We start from the raw sequence: 22,460 nt of genomic DNA on the forward strand, positions 1-22,460 counted from the left end.
TGCAAACTTCAAAGCGAGGAACATGTTGTGCAAGTTTAAGCAAGGAACATGTTGTGCAAACTTCAAAGCGAAAAAAATGTTAATAATCTCAATGTTGAACTAAAAACCAACTAACAGTTACAAACGTTTAACCAACTATTCGAACATACATACATACATATGGTACATGCATATATGAGATTTATGATTCAATGTTATTAGCAAAATGTAGCCTTAGTGGTAAGTACGTATGTACTACGTTATACACATGTATATGTAATTCCAGCCAACACACTTCTCTGACAAATGAATCCTAGCCATCTTTTTGACCCTTAGCTGGTGCAAGAATATAAAATACATAAAAGCATACATATATGAAATTATATAAGTTGAAAGCAATCATTACATTTAAATATAATATATAAATACGAACAATATACGGGCAGGTAACGGTTTGTACTTAGTTTTGCGTTTTCAACATTTTTGTTCTGTTAAGAGCACCATTAGCTGTTAAGCGCAAGCTTCTGTTATGAGTAACAGGGAATTCGTTGTGATGTACGGCCTGTTAGCAAGAAGGAAGAAACTGTTCTTGCCCCGACCAACTATTTTAGAGGATATTTTATGTTTGGTGTTTATTATTATATATGTGTTAATAAATATATTGTTATTTCTTTTTGTTGGATACTTTTCATTGAGTGCAAACGGGAGCACCAAACTTAACATATGTAAATCAGACAACCGTAAAATAAATTGGAAAAGTTTTTTTTTTGGAAACCGATGCCTGCCTAATAGACATAAATACAAATATGTAACAAGAATAAATTGTGTGTAAATAACAAAAAAGAAGGGGCACAGGATGCAATATTTGATTTAGAATATTTAGCCAAGCACAAGTAAATAAAATCAAAAACCAAAGAGCCACAAGAACCAACTAGTCCCATCCTTAGCTATCCTATCCTAACATCCCACAAAATACTATACATAAACTGTAAATATCTTTGTTTCATCTCTTTTCATTTAATAAGCTAACTAATGTGTACTCTGAATAGTTTTCGCAAAATCAAAAGAAACAAAAAACCAGAAGATAAAGCCTACTAATGAAATCTTTTTAATTTTCCTACTATGTTAAACTCAAACATTTAATAATGCATATATTCAAATGTATTGTTATTGTGGGGCCTGGTGACCCATTTGAGATGAAATGAATATGGCTGAGATGTATGCTTATTACGAAATACTTTCAAGTAAATTATAATAACACCATATGACTTTTAATATACTAATAAAAATTCTTATTAAACCTAATCAAACTTAGTTTTTAGTTAAAAATTCAGTTTCAATAATAGAGCTTGGGGTATCAAAACTTCAATCAACTTGCGACTGTACATTTCACCTCTATATCGTGGTGGGATTTCCTCTCGCAACAATGTCCTTACATTTTGTTTCTGAACCTTATTTTGTAAGCAATCCTATAAAAGAAGTCCTGAAAACTGGTATGGCTTGTTGAGAATTGATTAAAAAATCGCATTAAATTATGGCATCACTGCTAAGAGTCCTAAATAGGTGGTAATTCTAAACAGAATATCAAATTCAAGGAAATTGATTAACATTTTACGGTACATTTACGGTCAGTGTTGAAAATGAGAAAGTATTTTTGGTATATTTTTGAGGGTCGTGCGGTATGTCTTATCGATAACTCCGCGGTCACACTGGTCCCATCCCTATGCTAAAAAACGCAAGAAAAACAATTAAAAAATGTGTGAAAAAAGTGTTTAACTTAAATAATTAAGTGTCAATCAAGTAAGCATTCAAAAGGATAACCCTTTGGTTTCGCTGGCTGCGCCACCAAAGCTGTGCGGATGAGTTCTGGGTGGTTTTACGACCGGGCAGAGCCGCCCCCAGACTGCCAGCGAGCGGCGACGACGACGAAGCTAGTGATTCCATTCATTCAATTTTGGGTACCGTGATTAATGTGGGAGCCCACCGTTTGACCGTGTGACAAAGTAATCTAAATCTGGGCCATCAGTTTTTGGTGACAGTCATACATCAGACGGCCAAACACACACACAAAACAGTCACCAGCCACCCAGCCCCGCCCCAAGAAAAACCAAAAAACTGAGCAAAAAAAAAACCAACAAAGACCTTGCCACGCCACGCCAAATTAGGCAACCTGCAACCCACCTACGGACGGGTGTCGCGACCGGCCTGCTGTTTGTCGTGCTCGGGGTTAATTAATTTCATTTACTTTTTTGCACAATAATCCGGCTGGCCTTTAAGCTGCGAGCGATATTCCGGCGTTGGGCAAACACAGAATCGAATCTTATCTACGAATAAGACAATATAATAATGAGTGTAGTGGGAGTCAGATAAGAGAGAGCAGAATTTGAATCCCTTTTTTGTTATTTCTAATTTGGTATCTTTCAATTTCAGTGCAAATGAGGTACGGGAGGAGCAGCAGCAGCAGCAGCGTTCAGTAAGCAGCGGCAGGGGGATTATTGTGGAACGATACAAACGCCAGGCGCCATGCTGATAGACAACACAGCGACCCAAGTTCACCCAAGACGACCAAGTGCCAAAATCGAGTTACGAGCGTGAACAGCAGAGCAGCGACATCAGCCAAAGCTACAGCCAGGAAAGGGAACTGGAAAACAGTGACGGGAAAATTGCATTTAAACTGCCAATCCACTCCAAAGCACTCCAACTCATCAGCCAAGCCATCTGTCAATCATCATGGGCAACAAGAACTCGTGCTGTGCGTACTCCAGTCCGCAGTCGGATCGCAAGTCGAAGGACATGCCGCCAGTGTTTGAGGAGCGACATCAGTTGAATCATCCGCCACACACCTCACAGCATCAGCTGGATGGACATCTTGTCTCGACGGCTGCCGTGCACCATCATCATCATCACCATAATCGCCATCAGCAGGACGGAGGCGATAGCTTTGAGAATCAACAGAATCTGCAGCACATCTCGGAGCGGGAGCCAGTGGAGGGCGATGAGGATCCATCGGTGGATCCCACGGCAGCCACCATGTTCCTCGAGCGCTCGAAGGTGGAGAATGGCGGCATGACGCGTAAACGCTCACAGCAGCAGATTGCCCAGCAGGCGGGCAGCATTGGCGGCGGCGGCAGCACACCCGGCGGCAATAGCTGCGGCGGCGGTGGCGGCGTTGGCGGTGGCATGAAGAAGAGCTCCTCCTGCTCCACCATCTATCTGGATGACAGCACTGTGTCGCAGCCCAATCTCAAGAACACCGTCAAGTGTGTCTCGCTGGCGATTTACTATCACATCAAGAACCGTCAGTCGGATCGGCGACTGGACATATTCGATGAGAAGATGCATCCGCTGACGCATGATCAAGTGCCGGAGAACTATGACACCCACAATCCGGAGCATCGACAGATCTACAAGTTTGTGCGAACGCTCTTCAATGCCGCCCAACTGACGGCCGAGTGTGCAATCATCACGCTAGTCTACCTAGAGCGACTTCTCACCTACGCGGAAATGGATGTGGGCCCGTCCAACTGGAAGCGCATGGTGTTGGGTGGGTAGATCCCCTGAAGCACCTCCATTCGAAGTGTGTTTAATCTCTGCTTTGCTCTCTCGCAGGTGCCATTTTGCTTGCGTCCAAAGTGTGGGATGATCAGGCTGTCTGGAATGTGGACTACTGCCAGATACTCAAAGACATTACGGTGGAGGACATGAACGAGCTGGAGCGGCAGTTTCTCGAGCTGCTGCAGTTCAACATCAATGTGCCCTCTTCGGTGTATGCCAAATACTATTTCGATTTGCGGACACTGGCCGAGGCGAATGAGCTCAATTTCCCCACAGAGCCGCTGTCCAAGGAGCGTGCCCAGAAGCTGGAGGCCATGTCGCGTGTCATGCAGGACAAAGTCACGGCCGAGGCGCTCAAGAATGGCATCAAGAAGTGGTCCTCCATGGACAACATCAGTCAGGGCGGTCCGCGTCGCAGCGTGGCCATATTATCGTGATTTATATTAGCTTACTAAAAACAAAACTATAAAACAAAAGAGAGAAAATGAGAAGAAACAAGATCTGTTTTCTGTAGCAGTCCTCCGTAGTGTGTCGTGTCCGTTTAAGCAGAAATTTCGTGTTAATTTTGTACTTTCATTTCGTTATGAAATAGCACCCCAAGCAAGAGATAACAAATATTTATAAACAAAAACGTTTTAGCCACACACAAGTCTCGAATTAAGGACCACTTTTACATTATACATTCAGAGCCAGTGTATATTCTTGTGAAAAACTACCGATTGCAGTCAAGGATTTGGATGATTTTAACAGAATTAATAATAATAATTATATAATATATTTAAATCCCCCAATCTATGGGGGAAACTACAGCAAAACAAAAAACTTTGAGAAGAGCGCGTAACCAATTGCCAAAACGAAAAACAGAAAGAAAAAACAACCACAAAAAGTAGAGAAATTCTTTGTAAAAACAAAAGGAAAGCTTAAATATTTTAATTCAAACAGGGCTAGCCTGAGAGACAAATTGTAAACTATATTTTTTTGCCTGTGTACATTTTTTACGAATTTAATTTGTTTTCTTACCCTCCGCATTTTGTGTGTGTGATTTTTATAGTTTTCCATTTAGATTTATGCGATGCGAGAGATATAGCGATATAGCTTCCCCCCAATCAGGCTTAAGGCACAAATTGATATGTTTTTTAATGGTTTTATAACATTAGAAAAACAACAACACAGCACACAGCGCAATATTAATCCAAAAAAGATTTGTGAGTAAATTTATGTACTAGACTAGACATTTAAGGATACGAATTATATGTTTATTTTACGGTAAAGCTAAATAAAAAGCAATCAAAGAATAACAAACTTTTAAATTGAAATCAGTCCATATATCGGATAACGATGGATGGCCATGCTATCGTTGCTAGTACCATCTCAGATTTGAGTTTGAAGCGGCGCTGCCAACCTTGTAGAAATAAGTAACTGTTGCCCTCACTTTCAGGGTGACCGTTCAATGTATATTGAACGCTTTTCTGAATACTTTTTTAAAGCTTATTTTATAATCAATTAAATAAATCGGAGTCCTTACAATTCGGCAATAATTTTTACCGTCTCCATCACAAATTGTATAGGCCAGCAGCTAGCTGCGAAAAGTGATCAGCATTGTTCGCTAACATGGCCACGGGGATGAGCAACATTAAAGCATATCCACGAATTGAGGAAATGTTTGAAATATGTATATTTATATTAATAACAGAAAAGGTTAAAAGTATGTCATTCCAAGATTAAGTCAATATTAATGTTGCAAAATAAGCTTTGATAACGAAATTTTAATGTTAACTATTGGAAATAGGGTATACAAAGGACACCTCAGGTAGTCCTGTTGGACAATCAACAAGTTGTCAAATTACGTAACATTCCATTCCCACTCACATACAATTTTATGCTTTATTTTTGGTTGGCCTGTTTAGTTTCATTGTTGTTTTATAAACAATAAAATAAAATAAAGTAATGAAAACTAGCCAATCTTATGTAGAATTGATTGAAATATCATAAAAAAATATTAGTTTTACAGCTGAAAATCCTAACTGCCCAGTAATAATAAATAGAACATCAAAATCGAGGAATATGATTTAAGACTACGCTATTTTTTAAAATGAAAAGGTATATTTTAGTATATTCTATCGATAGTTCTGCTGGATTCGCTGTAGCGATTAGATCCCAAAAAAGCCATATAGATATATACGCGGTCACACTGAAATTGTGTCAATGTGCAAGAATAAAATAGAACCGGATTAATTACTAAAATAAACCAAACTGCTTTGCGGGCTGTGTAATAGTGTTATAAGTGTTTGTGTTCGAGTTAAACGGAAGCAAAGTAAACCGAGTCAGCAATTAAGCAACTTACTTTGTGGCAAGCGTCTGCGTGCCTTGTGGAACGGGGAAAGGTGACGAGGGACGCTGCAACAAAAAAAGGAGTGGTAGCTTGGATTTAAATTGAAGTCAAACCGCCGGGTATGTACAATCTCTCAAATGGAGTGGGGGGCAGTCAGAATTCATATTGGATTTCGTATATTTCTGCCACAATTTGTGTTTAATAATTTTGCCGCCTTTTTATGTCGCTGGTGTCCATAAAATCATGGGCGGGGGGGGCGGTAGCCAGCGAGTCGGTTAATAAGAACAACGCAATCGCATACACACACATACACATGGGCGAATTGTATCTGTATCTCTCGTTCACCATCTCTCTCTCTCTGTCTCTCTCGTCGCCTCCACACCTCTTAACGGAGGTGCCAACAGTTGAATCAAAATAGCTAGATTTCAATAAGTAAAAATTGTTTGTGCTTATTATGCATTTAATTTACCTATAAATATTACTGACAAAAAGTCAATCAAAAGCTTAAAACTGGAAAGTTCATTTTAAAATCAAAAACCGCTAGATTCCATTTTGTTTTGGTAATTTTTTGGCTCTGAAAGCAGCATGTTGCCAGAAACATGATCAAGAACGAGGTGTCTAAACATATTTAATTATTTATTTTGTCATATTTCTTCTCACTCAAATTTCCAAAATAATTATCTGAGCAGCTTAGAAAAAAATAACATTTGGCTGCTTTACATTTCGCGTAAACATTTTTCCACCATGGAGTGGTATGGACAACATGCAAAAATGGCCCAGCAACATTGTGAAGCTCCCGTTAACCCCACCTCACGGTGTTTGTTTACCAACAACGGTAACCATCGTTGGTCTGCAACAAATTGTCAAAACACGTTCAATTCGATTCCCACCCACTTAACTTTAAATGCTACTTGTTTTGTTGATCTTTTTATTTATTTCCTTATTTTGCAATGAATTCAATACAAATAAGTCATGATCAACCAGCCAGTCTTGTGGAAAATTTATTGTTGAATTAGATAAAATTATAGTTTTAGCGCTGTGTTTTCTAACTAGATAGTAATCCTAAATAGAATAGCAAAATCAAGGAAAATGTTTTAAGATTCACTGTATCTTTGCGGTATATTTTGTACATGAGAAGGTATATTTCGGTATATTTCTGAGGGTCTGGCGGTATATTTGATCGGTACAGCCGCGGTCACACTCAAATTTGAAAGAACGGCCCGGCCCGCCCGAAAGTATCTCAAAACCGCCGAAACCACCGCCACCGTCTCTCACCCGCGCGCGGCGTTTTTCGATTCTGATTTTTCTACACACACTCACCCATACATACAGACAGATGTATGTGGATGTGTACGTGAGAGTGCCTGCCAGCCACCACCAACACCATTGCAACCAAGTAATTTTCGTTATACTGGCGTCATAAGAACATACTTAAGAGACTATACGTGTTTATATGTATGTAAAAACTGCAACTAAATTTCGGATTGTCGGGCGGGGGCGGAGGTGCCGCAACAATTGTGTTTACTTGTGAAATTCGCATGCCGAAAAAAAGAATACCAAAAATTATTAATCAAATGACTTTGCGGTCGACTTTACAATGTGAATGTGTGTGTGTGTGCGAGAGTGTTTGCGCTAGTGTGAGATATGTGAGCGCGTCTAATCTGAGTTGGTGTGTGTGTGCACATACATCCACAGAGTTCCCATTAACGTCATCATCGTGTCATTCTTGTTTGCCTGTGGCGGGCAGGGAGAGACGCAGGGTTGCATTTTTCAGAAATTTATTAATATTACTAGAAAGAAATGAGAAAAAAGTGCGCTGCAGAGAGTGAGGAGAGCAGCAGTCAGCTCTGCTCCGGTGTAAACATAATTTTTAATTCCAGATTTCTGCCCCTTTTTTCAGCTGCCATATGGTTGGAGCGGCGGCTGCGGCGCTCCTATTAGAACAGTAATTCTGTCGAATTGGACTTTCCACTTCTAGTCATCTTTCCCTGTTTCTCTCTCTGATTTTTCTTATTTGTATTTTTTTTAAACAATTATGAAATGCACACTAATTGGCTGTAATGAAAATGTGCCTCAGTCGCGATCGTTCCCCTCCTCTCCTCTCTGCCATCATTTGCTCAAAATTTGAGAATTAAAAATAAAGAAAAAGCCAGCAGCAGCAGCAGCCAGCGCCAATAATTATAACTATAACTCGGTTTCGGATCTCGGGGGCTATATAGAATGTGAGCCAAAAGGCTAAAAACTTGTATGGGACGCGCCGTGTGCCGCCTGTACTCGCTTCATGCCTCTCGCTCTCTTGTGCTTGCTTGCTCTCTATCCCTGTCCGCTGCTTCCCCGTTCATCCGCTCTCTCAGCTTTCATTTTTTGTCTCGTTTCGCTTTATTTTGTACTTACGCTTTGCGATTCAATTCGTTTTTATTGGTTTTCCGCTTTAGGCGGCTGGGAATTGTACGTAGCGTCGTTCGTGCAAAACGTCGGAAAGGGAGGAGTGGGGGTTAACAGAGCAGCAGGGGAGCGCGGCAGGGGAGGAACGTCGTCGTCGTTGTCGTTCAATGAATAATGAGAGACAATGTAAGGCAAAAAGAGCGTGAGCGTAAGTTTCTGTCTGTATGAGTGTGTGTAAGTGCACGAGAGCGGCAGTCAGCGTGAGAGTGTGAGCGAGAGAGAGAGGGGAAAAACGAGAACAACAAAATAAAGCAAAACCCATACAAAAGTGCACGAAAAGCAGAAGGATGGTTGGAGCAAAGCAGCAGAGTGGGAAAGCAAGAAAGATACAACTTTTTTTCTCTTTCCTCTTCTGCTGGCAGCCAAAAGCGGAATGAAGAGGGAGAGCGAGAGATGAGAGGAGAGCTCCCCCATCTAGAATCTAGAAGACGGAACGATGCACGCACATACAGGCCTCTTCTAGATATAGATACAATTAATTTGATTTGTTAGCACCGCATCTCTGATCCGATCGAGGGGCGGGGTGGTGGATGGATGTAGTGTGTTGCTTGAAAATTTACAATTTTGCATGACATTCCCCCGCCCCGCCGCACCCCTTTCAATTGGAGTTAGAATATTTCGTCTTCTTGTCTCGTTGTGCGCTGCCTCTGCCAGCAGCATTGTGACGCAGACTCGGCGCAGCTTTCACGTGTGTGTATGAGTGTGTGTGTGAGTGTGGCTTTTGCATATATTGGCTGCAAATAAATTTTCGCTTGATTTGCTTTCGCCCCGCGTCCGTGCCCGCATCCGCATCCATCGGTTCTGTTCTATTGCCCCGTCCGTACCCGTCAGGCCATTGGCAAAGGGGGAAAACTGTACCGCGGGCCGTTTGTACATATCGCGCAAACATAAACACCAACAACAAACTGTTGCTCTCTCTTTGGCTGTTATTATTACGGTTATTGTTATTTCAATGTCTCAATTTCTTCTTGTTGCAGGTGGTGCACTCAATTTCCCCCCAAAAAAAGGAGTATATAAATGAATATATTTTTTAAGCCAGCTCCTGGAGAGCCCAGCAATATAGCCGATATTTAGGCCAACAAGAGGAACTCTATACGTGATTGAGCGGTAAGTGAGGTGGGGTTGGGCCATTTCAACAATCCATCATTTAAGCAATACAGGGTGACCATTATATAATTTAAACTCATTTTATTTTGGCAGTAGATACATTAATTCGCTAGGAATTTTCCCAGTCTTAGACAACAATCTTTTGATAAAGCCGGTTCAGATATTTGTATAAACTATTCCGCGGGTCTCATGTCCGCCTTGCGGCTTTATTGTTTATTTGGTTTGTGTTTGTATAAACATTTTTTGCCATCGAGTTATTGTGGATACATGTGCATTATGTTCGTGTTGGTTCGTAGAAATAATAGCGTACACAAACTGATTATAAAGTCGATTGAGCGGATAAAATGTATTGCTCACCATAGAAACTTTGAGCCTCCATAAAAGTGTATTTCTTTAGTATTAGCTGGAAAGAAAGATGCCTGTGAAGGGAAGTGAAAGAGACACGATTTGGCAAGTTGGCGTTAACCTTTGTGGGTGCCGCGTAATATAGTTTAGGTGCAAAGTGTCGGCAAAGTGAGAGCTTTCCGTATTGGGAGCATTTGCATATGTAGAATCACAAATTTCTGGGAACCTGTTTAACTACATGTATACAAATACAAATGCAACTACAATGTAGATTCTACCTACAGTGGCGCCAAAAAATCGGCATACATATATTGTGTAAATTATGATGCTGGTTCCAAAGAAGCTCTAACAAAAAATGTTAGTGAGACTATTCTCTTTATCAATTTTATTTTCGAAAATGTGTATTGTACGTAGACTTTTGTTCGCCACTTTGCAAAGTATAGCAGTTTATTATTTTGTTTTATAACGCCACTTGCACTGCTTGTTACTTTATACGATGACACCCTGTTCCGTTACTGTTACATTGAGCCATTTGTCTTGTGTGTGTGTTGTTTTTTTTGTATGTGCCTGGTGGCTTCATCAGCACTTTACATGAACGCCCCCCGAACACCGCCCCCATTTTCTTTTTGTTGGTTGCTGGCCCGGGAAATATCTTGCATACATGTGTACGTTACTTATGCATTAGTGTCTGTGTGTAACACACACACATTCCTACCTCACCACAGTTAAAAGTGGCGCCCTTTTCGATGTCCTTCTCTCCACCCAGCTCTCTCTTCCTCTCTGCCTCTCTCTCTGCAGTTAGTTCCCGCCTTTCAAGCTTAGTCGTTACCGCCCTCTCCCTGTTGGCTCTGAATTGTGTTTGTCGAATTATTTGCTCCAAAAAAACAATCAAACAGTAACGGAGAGAGCAAGAGAGTGAGAGAGGAGCACAGTAATAGCTTCGGGAGGGGCCATCATCTCCTACTCTCCATTCTCCACTCTGCCGCCTGCTTAGCCCATAAACTGTAACTGTAAAGCGCTTAGCAAAAAAGGGACAACCAGGACCTATGCAAACAGCCCCCGTTCCCCGCTCATGCGCGAGCGCTCTCTCATCTGTTTGCTTAGTCCCCCATTCCCCCTTTCCCTTCTGCCCATTCTCTCTTATTCTCTTCCTGACCATCTTTAATTCGCAGCTCACTTTTTTCTTGCACACACACACGCATTTACACTCCGCAACGTTGTTGTCTTTAATCGATTTGTACTTTTTGATATTTACATCACCTCCTCCCGACTGTCCTTCACTGCACAAGCTTTTACATGACTCTCAGCCCTTTGGGTTGCCCATACACACTCCTACATGACTCCTCTCTGGCCCTTTAATTCCCACACTCTTCTGATTCCTATAAGCTGAGCCTATTGAGTTGCCTCGGCTCCCTCCCTCTGCCAGTAGGTTCTTCACTTCACACATGACTCCCCACCCCACCCCTCCACTTTCCACTCCTACATTACTTTGCAGCCCTTTGCTGGCGAGACCTTCGCATTTCTCTCTCTCTCCCCATCTGTTTAAGTGTGTGTGTGAGTTCTCGCTCTCTCTCTCTCTCCAAAAATGTCTATCAAATGCTTGCATACTCTGATTGGATATCTAAATCCTGAATCCATGCCCCCAGCCCCCAAAAAAGCTAAGGCGAGGCTTGCTCCACTCCCTTTTTTGTGTCCCTTGTGTCATTCGGTTTTGCTGCTTTTTGCCATTTACAATTTATATAAAGTTATTTCTTCTGCTGCTGCGTTCTGCCTTCATCCTCCTCTGTCGCCTGTTCCTTCCTCCTCTGCTGCTGCCTGGTCCTGCGCCCTTCTCTTCCGCTTCTGTGGAGCAAAACATAGAGGTTTAGATCCAGCTGAGAGGGAGTATGTGTATGTGTGTGTGAGGGGGAGTTTGGCTATTGTATTTGTATGTGTGTGTGTGCGTGGGAGTGACAGAGTATTTGTGTGTGCGGGAAGGGGGGAGTATGAGGGTTGCGGTTCGCTAATGGGCAATTTATATCACTTTTAATGCCCAGCAGCAAAATCAATAAAATGCCCAACATCTTTTTACATAAATTAGTCCTGGGCTCCAGAATACATGCATATGCATGTACTTCCATATATCTATACATATGTATGTTTGTATGACGATTGTTTGTTTGATTGTGTGCGCTTAAAGCTCAACTGTACTTGCATAACTCACACAAAACACCCACACAAACACACACAGAACAAACCCATTCTTACAACATTTCTACTTGTTCTCGGGATTTATATTTGTGTTGAAGTTTGTGTTACATTCAAGGGTTAATGCTCGCTCGCTTGCCTGCTCTTTCATGTTGCCATTTCAGCTTCTCCTCCTGCTGCTCATCTCTGCAGAAATTTTGTTTTGTCCCGTTAGAGCCAACAACAATAACAGAAAAAGTAAACACTTTGCGACACTGTTACAATGATAAGAGAACACTGTTAGGGCACTGTAAAACTTACAGCGGCAGTAACAGCATTGCAAGCAGTTTGCCCGGGAATCGCTCTTGCCAAGCCCCTTGCGCAAGCAGTGCGTTTTCCATGCTCTAGTTTCCAGTGATCCCCCGGGATGCAGTGACCAATAAGAATTACCTTACCATTCTTTACAACTGCTTTAATTTCTATCTATTTCCTGCTCTTTCAGGTGAACGATAAACTTTGGATGCGGCAACATACCTGAAGAAGATCCACAGCAAGAACACAACACATGGTAATTGCCCCAACAAATTCCACAGTCAGCCGCAAGCTATCGGCAACAGCTCCTCGATTAAGCGACACCTCCACTTCCACTTGCCTTTTTTGTTTGTTGTAGCCACGCTCAGTGCAAGCAGTCGACAGCAGCAACAACAATATGTAGGCGGCGCACAGAAGCAGCATCAGCAGTAACAACAACAACAGAACCAATTCAGCAACCAACAAGCAGCAATTCCCATCCAACTTTAAGAACAAAATATTTAACACAAAATACATCGCGAGGAGGAGGAGCACAAAAGAGGAGGATTTTTTACACCGGAGTGCCGGACAAGCATGCAGCACGTGAGCGCTGCGAGCTCGGTGCCATCAGTTGTAGCCCCGGTCGTGACCACTGGTGGAACCACCATCACCCTCGGCGGACCGCCGCCATTGCCTAAATCAGAGAACAAAGAGGATGGCAAACCGCCGCACGGCATAGAAATGTACAAGGTGAACATTGAGGATATCTCCCAGCTGTTTACATACCACGAGGTCTTTGGCAAGATCCACGGCGATGTTGTGAATCATCAGCTGGCGGCGGCGCATGGCGGACAATTGCCGCCGCCACCACCCCTGCCACCGCAGACGCATGCCGTGAGTGCAGCAGCAGCAGCGGCTGCAGCATCCACCAATAATGCCGCTGTGGCGGCCGTAATGGCCTCAGCGAATGCTGCTGCAGCGGCAGCGGCGGCCGCTTCGGCGGCGGGCGGCAACGGCCTGCCGGTGGCGACCAGCTCCGGCGGTCAGCAGGGCAGCGCAACGGTTACGACGACCAGTTCGACGGCGAGCAGTGGCAGCGGCAACAGCGGTAGCGGGGGCACCACAACCACGGCGGGTGAGTTGCTTATGCCTAAAATGGAGGGCGGCATTCATGGCGTGGACGGGCAGTCGACCGTGGCGCTGGCCCCAGACGGGACGCCGATTGCGACGGGGACCCATGTGTGCGACATTTGTGGCAAGATGTTCCAGTTTCGGTATCAGCTGATCGTGCACCGTCGCTACCACAGCGAACGCAAGCCGTTCATGTGTCAGGTGTGCGGACAGGGTTTCACCACGTCGCAGGACCTGACACGCCATGGCAAAATCCACATCGGTGGCCCCATGTTCACCTGCATCGTGTGCTTCAATGTGTTTGCCAACAACACCAGTCTGGAGCGGCATATGAAACGTCATTCCACGGACAAGCCATTCGCCTGCACCATTTGCCAAAAGACCTTTGCCCGCAAAGAGCATCTGGACAATCACTTTCGCTCGCACACGGGCGAAACGCCCTTCCGTTGCCAGTACTGCGCCAAGACGTTTACGCGCAAGGAGCATATGGTTAACCATGTGCGCAAACACACGGGTGAGACGCCACATCGTTGCGATATTTGTAAGAAGTCCTTTACGCGCAAGGAACACTATGTTAACCACTACATGTGGCACACTGGTGAGTGTGATTGATTGGTGGGGGCGGACAATGCGAGCGGCGAGCGCCAAAAACAAGACCAAACAAACTAAAAAAAATACCAAACAAACCCGAAAACAAATACCGAATACCAAGCCAAATACCGATTACCGAATACCAAACCAAAAAGAAATACCATACCAAAATATATCTGAGTTCAAGTCAAAAAGTCAAATCCAGTTCAAATTATATCCAATTCCATATATGTATTAGAGTACAAGAACTACAACAGCCATCACCACATCACACCAACCAAGAATATATCAATATCAATCTCAATATATCTTAATCAAATATCAATCAACATATCAAGCAAACAATCTTGCAACAAGCACCGTCAAAATTCCAAAACAAAAAGTTAAAATCAATCAAAATAGCCTTCATCGTGCGTCCTCCGTCTGTCGTCCTCCTTAGACTCTCTCTCTAATATCCCAACGCTTGTGCTTTGTCTTCCTATTGAGTCCAGCCTCCCAGCTTCCTACTCTCTATTCCTTATCACACAGTCCTTCACTGTTATGTACTCTCACTAACGCTTCAGCTAGATGCACGAACGGTAACTGTACCCAGGGCATTCCCCAGGGGCAGTATCGTGCGTACATTATCCTGCAACCAATATTATATAATAATAAACCACACGCTCACTCGCTCATACCGCTCATAACATTATCCTTAAACCCCCACCATATCATATCTACATCACACATCTCCCAAAACACCAACAAGAACCACAACAATCACATTCCTGTGCTCTGTTTCTCCAATCCATTCCACACATACACAACATTGATCTTCTCTCCACTTTTTCCCATTGAACTGCACTCCACTCCACTGAAATCCACTCCTGATCTCCACTCTCCACTTTGCATTGATCCACAATCCTGTTGTCCACTCTCCACTCCATTCACTCCTCTTCTCTCCACTCCACTCCATTGACTCTCCACTTTACCGTTACTCCACTCCATTGAATCTCTCCTCTCCTGTTTGCCTGATTGATGCTCTCCTCTCTCTGCTGTCAAACAGGGTGCCCAAAGTTAATGAATACAAAAAAAAAAGAAGAAAAAGTTCGTTGTTGCTGCTTGTCGATTGCCAACGTCTCTGTGTAACTGCGACATACACAAACACACACACACGCACGCAATTGGAGATACAAACACACACACAAACACATGAACACAAAGCTTTTCAACATACAAAGAAAATAAAGTTCAGGCTTTTATATCAACTCTAAAAAAGAGAAAGAACTCCACGTTCGAACAAAAAACAAAAACTAAAAGCATCCTGAAGATCAGCATAGAGTAGAAACAGAGTTGACAGGCACACACACATCCCACATGAACACACAAACATCCACACCACATATCCACACACATCCACACACTCCACACATTTATTGCATATCCACAAAAGACCACCACGCCCACGTCCATATGCCCGAATCGCCAGCAGAGCCAAAGCCTCCGTTCGCTTCGTTCGAAACCCAACGAAAGCCACGGCGCCAGTTTCACACACCACCACACATTTAGTAGTAGCGGTGCGGGGCGGGAAGGGGTATATCAAAATTTTGTTTTTTCTATGTTTAAAAAAAAGAGAAGAAAGTATAAAGAATTGAAAGACTTAGTAGCATAAATACCACTGTTCGGTTAGAAGCGCACCATTCTACGTTTACAATTGAATTGCATTAAAAAATCAGCTGTGTTTCTTCTATATTCCTTTTAAATAACATTAAAACGGCCACTTATAGTAATATATTTGAATATTGGAAATTTCCTATCAATTGAAATAAAACTGAAATATTTTCATTGATTTTATCAAGTAAAATTTCAAATTGCAAGTCTCCAGTATCCATTCGCTTATTGGAAATTTGTCCAGCTTCAGAATGTGCCCTAATGGAACAGGGGTATTTGTATCACTATCAAGATAGAAAAAAGAAAATGCTTGCGCTTACTAAAAAAGAAAAGAAACGAAAACGAAAGAATTACAATTGTGAAACAGCAAAGTGCTGCTTTGCTGTGTTGGAAGTACAACCCAATACCCTATACATTTCTATTCTGTTACCCCCATATAATCACAGGTCAAACACCGCATCAGTGTGATGTATGCGGCAAGAAATACACGCGCAAGGAGCATCTAGCAAATCATATGCGATCGCATACCAACGAGACGCCGTTCCGTTGCGAGATCTGTGGCAAGAGCTTTAGCCGCAAGGAGCACTTCACCAATCACATACTCTGGCATACAGGTAAAGAGACAAACCAAAGAACCGAAATACACACGCACACCAGACCAGACCACACACACCATAAGCTAGATCCTAGTTCCTTGATTCCTGTTATTCCCCCAAAGGTTTAAAAATCTCTGTACACGCTTTAAACACGCTTAAAACACACAAAAGTTGACGGCGCACGAGCAGCAGCGATAACGAACTCTCGAATTAGGGATGGGGTGAAAAGAAATCGATAAAGCGATTGAATCGATTGAAGAGTGGAGTGCAACTCTGTTCAAACATATTTACAGGATGTCTAAGAAAGAGTTATTGATGTATTGTTATCTTGTCATCATGCCACAACCAAACACACAAAAAACACACAGAAATTCTTCTCCCCCCATCGCCAAGGAGAAGTGTTCCTGCAGTGCACCCGTCTGTGCTGTGCCAAAATGCCAACCAGCCCTGCCTCCGCCATGACTTGTTGAACGATTGCATTCGATGAATGATTACTAATCTCTAAACTATTTCTTGATTTATCCTCACACTTTTGCCACGCAAGCAGGCGAGACGCCGCATCGGTGCGACTTCTGCTCCAAGACGTTTACGCGCAAGGAGCACTTGTTAAATCACGTGCGCCAGCATACGGGAGAGTCGCCACATCGCTGCTCCTACTGCATGAAGACGTTCACGCGCAAGGAGCATCTGGTTAATCACATACGCCAGCACACGGGTGAGACACCGTTCAAGTGCACGTACTGCACGAAAGCGTTCACGCGCAAAGATCACATGGTTAATCATGTACGGCAACATACAGGCGAATCGCCGCACAAGTGCACATACTGCACCAAGACGTTCACGCGCAAGGAGCATCTAACGAACCATGTGCGCCAGCACACGGGCGACTCACCGCACCGTTGCTCCTACTGCAAGAAGACCTTCACACGCAAGGAGCACCTGACGAATCATGTGCGCCTGCACACGGGCGACTCGCCGCACAAGTGCGAGTACTGCCAGAAGACATTCACACGGAAGGAGCACCTGAACAACCATATGCGCCAGCACTCAAGCGACAATCCGCATTGCTGCAACGTTTGCAACAAGCCGTTCACCCGCAAAGAGCATCTGATCAATCACATGTCACGCTGTCACACCGGCGATCGACCCTTCACCTGCGAGACATGCGGCAAATCCTTCCCCCTCAAGGGCAATCTGCTCTTCCATCAGCGCAGCCACACCAAGGGCCAGGAGATGGAGCGTCCGTTCTCGTGCGAGAAGTGCCCCAAGAACTTTATCTGCAAAGGTGAGTTGGTGCCGCACAAATGTTTGTGTTTGTGAGCACGCGAGACGTGGCGTCAGCATAGTGTCCCAGCCCCCCTCAGCCGTACAGCCCACACAGTCCACTGCCCAAGTCCCGTGTCCTACATCCTACATATTTCCCACATAAAAAAAAAGAATAAAGTGAAACAAGGCAGTGGCCAGTGGAATGGGGATCGTTTCCACAGGTTCCAAGGTTTGAGATCGATCGATCGGGCAGAGCTCCCCTGCAGTCTGACGTCTCTCACTGTGGAAGCGATCCCCCGGCTGTGCAGTAATCGTAACACACACAGAAAACACAGCTCTCCGGAAAATGTGGAGGCTGGTTTTTCGAAATTCAAGATCCTCGCAGATCACAGATCTTCATGTCGCTTCCATTGTCCGTTTCGCAGGTCACTTGGTCTCGCACATGCGCTCCCATTCGGGCGAGAAACCGCACGCGTGCACACTGTGCAGCAAGGCTTTCGTCGAGCGCGGCAATTTGAAGCGCCACATGAAGATGAATCACCCGGATGCTATGATGCCGCCACCACCCGTGCATCCGCATCCGCAAATACCGGCTGGTGTGCTGACGCAAGTCAAGCAGGAAGTGAAACCGATCATAAGTGAGTCGGCATACACGACTGCGCTAGCGCAAGCGAGTCCCAATGTGCCCAACTTATTCGGTTTTCCTACCGTTTCAGTTCCCCACCACTCGGCGACGACCACGATGCACACCATCCAGCAGATAACGGCCGGTGCCGCTGGCGGAGCGGGTGCGGTCCAACTGACGCCGGGTCTGGTGCCATTGGTGACCTCGACGCTGATTTCGCACAATGCTGCCGCTCAGCAGCAGTCGCAGAAGCAGCAGGCCGCTCAGCAACAGGCTGCCGCTGCGGCTGCCCAACAACAGGCAGCCGCGCAGCAGCAGGCGGCAGCGGCGGCCCATCAGCAGCATCAGCAACAGGTGGCGGCACAGCATCAGCAGCAGGCGGTGGCCGCACATCAGCAACAGCAGCAGCAGCTTCAGCAGCAGCAACAACTGCTGCAGCTCTCGATACAGCAGGCTGCCCATCATCATCAGCAGCAGGAGCAGCATCGGCAGCAGCATCAACAGCAGCAGCAGCAACATCATCAGCAGCAGCAGCAGGGCCATCCGCAGGCCCCACCACCGCCGCAACAGCAGCAACAGCCACCGCCACAGGTGCCCATTGCCTTGATCAGTGATCCCAGTGCGCTGGCCCGTGCTGCCATGCAGCTGCAACATTTGCCGGCCAATGTCGAACAGCATCCGGTGGTTTACTAACAGTAGCCCCCCCTCCTGCACGGCTATGCACCCGCCACAGCCCACAGTAGTAGTGCCCACAGTACCAGCAGCAGCAGCACCACAACCTCAACGCTAACCACAACGTCAACGGCGGCGTGGTGAGAGCTGAAAGATCATTGATGATCCCCCCCAAAACATCTCCCCACATATTAAGCAGCTAGTTATAAAATAGTTTTTAGCAGCGCGCTGGTTACGCGTACGCATGGATTACAGAGGTTGCAACTGGTTGCTGTAGCTTGCTCTCTGTATTCCGACAGTCTTCCATTTATCTCTTTTCCGTCTTTTAACTTTCGCCAACCCAATACGCCCAATGTTCAATAACTCCGCTCTGTCTCCGCTTCCGCCGCCAGCTTTTGACGTGCAATACGAATCATCTCATAGTTTGTTCTCACCACTCGGTCTCTCTGTATCTCTCTGTGTATCTTTAATGCTTTTGGGCGCTTAGCGTCCTTTTTATTCCACGTGTTTTCAACATTTTTGAAATGTGTGCAAGGCGGCGCAAACGCTTGATGGAGTTTGATAGTTGGGAGCAGGGTTCTTCTTCCCATTTAGCTGTGCTAAATTTTAATTCTTTCCCCTCTAACATTTGTGAACCCTTTCACCTGGTTGATTGTGTCTGTAACCAGCAGCAGGAGCGCGTCTCATCGTGTATTTAATATTGTGTTTCGGACTAAGTTATGATTATAATCATATAGAGAGCGACATTCATAGAAGCATCCTCATTCAAGCGTAACCACAACACACACATACTTATACATAGAATTATCGTATGTATAAAATTATAGTTTGTAAATAACACGGACACGGACACGAAATCCTTGGAAATCTATCGGAAAAAATCTACAATCACAAATGTATTAGTTTTGCATTTTCCAAGGCGTGAGAATCACACGAAGATCACTTTCATCGTATATATATATATCCATATACACATATTAATTATTAACACTCCCGACCCCCGCAGTGGATGTGTGCGACAACCCAGTTTTTAATATCATCTAACCCTCTGCTGATGATTTCGGATGAGATAAAACGCGACGCATATGCGAGCGTACGATACACACATATACAGAATAATAATATGACGAAGGGAAAGTCTAGAAGTCTAGGGATAAGTCAGAAGCAACAAAAACTAACGAGAGAATGAGAAAAGAATAAGGAAAAACACAACAAATTATTATATTTTAATGTTAGTTGAACTACTAAAAGTAATAATTGAGGAGGAAAAGATGAATACTGATATAAGATTGATTACGATGACAGCGGATTATCGAGATGAGATAAAGGATGATCGGATGTGGATCTGAAGATCGGAATAGATTTTAGTTGGGCGAGTGCCGCCCGCTATCATTATGATTAATATTACGATTACAATTACGATTATGATATATGGAATACTAAAACCTATAACAAACAACAAGTTATTACCCCACTATTAAAGTTAACAAAAAGGAAAAACAACCACAAGCCCCTAAGGAAAACAACCCAAACCCAAACCAACACACCCCCCATACACATATATAGACATAAATATATATGACGACTAGGCACAACTCTAAAAATTATAATTAATTATATTGTAACCCCCCTATAAACTGTGCTTATGTTGAAAACAGTTAAGAACACAACAACCAGAACAAGAGAAGTTGAAACGAAAGAGCGAAACGATAATGAAGAGAACGCCCCAAGCGCCACAAGCAAAACAACATATCTGCTTTAAATTTTACAAAAACTAAACAGAAAACCATAAAAAAAAAAACCCTAAAAAAATATATATACAAAAATACAAAAACTATTATTAAAGATGAGTCAACATTTTAATTATTTAAAGAAGAAACACCCCACACAACACACAAAAACAAACACACACACACACACATTATGCTTCCTTTTAAATGCAACATTTTATACGTTTAATTTTTTGTAATGGATTAAATGCTTGAAATACAATTATAAATTTTAATTTAACAACTATGTAATTGTACCACAAATAAACGGCAAATCTAAAACTGTTTGTTTGACGACATTTGAAGACACAATTTCGTTTTATTTTTTTATATTTTTTAACTTGTTTTTAAATATGATTTAAATACCGAATATCGACAGAACAGACAGCAAAGTGAGAGTTTTTTAAATACACTAAGAATGCAGGGAACAATTGAAAATTGTAATCAACACAAAAAAAAACGAAAACAAAATTTAAAACAAATCATTTCATCATAATGCAAAATGTTTTAAGCTAAGTTTTAGTGCGAGACTTTAATTTGAATGATTTAAAATTTGGAATATCATTATTTTGGCCCACATACATACACACAGGCAACACACACTCGTATATATTTATGTAGTCGTTTATGCGTGTTAGTTTTTGGTGTTTTTTGAATTTCTGGTGATGTGTATAGAGCGCAGTAAATAGAATGCATATAGAATATATATATATACACACATATATATATATTGTACGATTATTAACTAATGATATAACGTGTAGCAAGCGATGGCAATTTTAAGTACCAACCAGAAGAAATTCGATTGTGTGGCAATATTAAAACAAAACGAAAACGAGTAAAATGGCAAACATTAAGATTTATTTGTAAGTTGCGTAGTGAATAAACGTGAGAATAGTAATAACAGTATGCCTCTCTAACCCCCAATCAAATCCCCACACATAAACAAAAACACTCGAACATATTGATTATTAACAATTAACCGAAAAGAAAAAGTAAAAAGTGCTGCAATTGTTTCCTAAACGCAGCGAAACGCAGAGAGAGAGGGAAGAAGATTTGAGAGAGAGAGAAAAGCATACGCTTGGAATGACACCCCCATAAATTAACATTAACAATTTAGATGCAACAAACAAACAGTAACAATACTAAATAGAAACAATAATGTACTATAAAATCAGATACAATACAACACTATATATACCTAACAACATATGCCTATACGACAGACAATTGGACAACAAATGAAAACAAATGAAATGAAAATGCATATATATTATATATAGAATATATATTGTACAAGTTACGAGTAAAATGTAATTAAAATTGACGACGTAGTAAGCACTAAACAAGAAAACAAATAAAAAACGCAGCAAACAACGCGCAGCATAAGCATACAAAAAAACATAAACTAAAGAATTATTACAAAAAATAAAGAAATTTAACATTTTCAGCATTTGTTTACAGAGAAGGCCAGTTGGGACAAGGCCTGGCAGTGGTCCTTTCACTTTACATTTCAAAGCGTTATTTTGTGCTTTCCAAGGTGCTTTCAAATCTGATCAAACTATTATTTACTCCAATAAACAGTAAGAATAACTGCCATGGAACTACACAGCAACTCAGCTACAAAGCCCATCGGCCGACCGACCACCTGTTGTTTATGATTGCCAAACTCAAGGCCCAAGGCTTGATGTGCCTGCTCTGGAAACCATGGCTACTAAGAGCTATATTTTTGGAGACTTTTTGGTGCTCAAAGATACCACACTGTACAGAAATAATATTACTTAAATCATCCTAGCTTATCAGCTGCCTTGGGAACAATGGGTTTGTATTTTATGGGAATATGTGCAACTACAATGGAAGGTTGCCAGTTACCAGTTTCGTTTCCATTATTTAAATTGCCGTTTTCTATATTAGATTTAGGACTAAACTTCAAGCTATTG

The 22,460-nt window shown here is 42.8% G+C and overlaps 2 protein-coding genes across 12 annotated transcripts; both read left to right on the forward strand.

Annotated features, from left to right (window-relative positions):
- The first annotated feature begins 1,655 nt into the window (after positions 1-1,655).
- On the forward strand, positions 1,656-4,252 carry LOC117902070 (cyclin-Y-like protein 1). Its single transcript, XM_034813155.1, has 3 exons — positions 1,656-1,779; positions 2,410-3,523; positions 3,589-4,252. The coding sequence occupies exons 2-3, from the start codon at positions 2,710-2,712 to the stop codon at positions 3,969-3,971; spliced, it is 1,197 nt and encodes a 398-aa protein (XP_034669046.1). The 5' UTR covers positions 1,656-1,779; positions 2,410-2,709; the 3' UTR covers positions 3,972-4,252.
- Positions 4,253-5,743: 1,491 nt separating this feature from the next.
- Positions 5,744-20,563, forward strand: LOC117902065 (zinc finger protein 271). Of its 11 annotated transcripts, none has more exons than XM_034813143.1 (9): positions 7,090-7,262; positions 9,289-9,418; positions 12,432-12,497; positions 12,600-13,949; positions 16,039-16,206; positions 16,733-16,903; positions 16,988-17,473; positions 17,880-18,092; positions 18,171-20,563. In XM_034813143.1, exons 4-9 carry the CDS (start codon positions 12,815-12,817, stop codon positions 18,770-18,772), a joined length of 2,775 nt encoding a protein of 924 aa, XP_034669034.1. In that variant the 5' UTR covers positions 7,090-7,262; positions 9,289-9,418; positions 12,432-12,497; positions 12,600-12,814; the 3' UTR covers positions 18,773-20,563. The 11 variants fall into 11 exon arrangements, with proteins under 11 accessions (XP_034669032.1, XP_034669037.1, XP_034669042.1 ...); XM_034813145.1 differs by having other exon boundaries at positions 12,600-13,865; XM_034813141.1 differs by lacking the exon at positions 7,090-7,262 and adding an exon at positions 5,744-5,985 and having other exon boundaries at positions 16,733-17,473.
- Positions 20,564-22,460: the final 1,897 nt, after the last annotated feature.

Source organism: Drosophila subobscura, chromosome U (assembly GCF_008121235.1).
Source record: "Drosophila subobscura isolate 14011-0131.10 chromosome U, UCBerk_Dsub_1.0, whole genome shotgun sequence".
Lineage (NCBI taxonomy): Eukaryota > Metazoa > Arthropoda > Insecta > Diptera > Drosophilidae > Drosophila > Drosophila subobscura.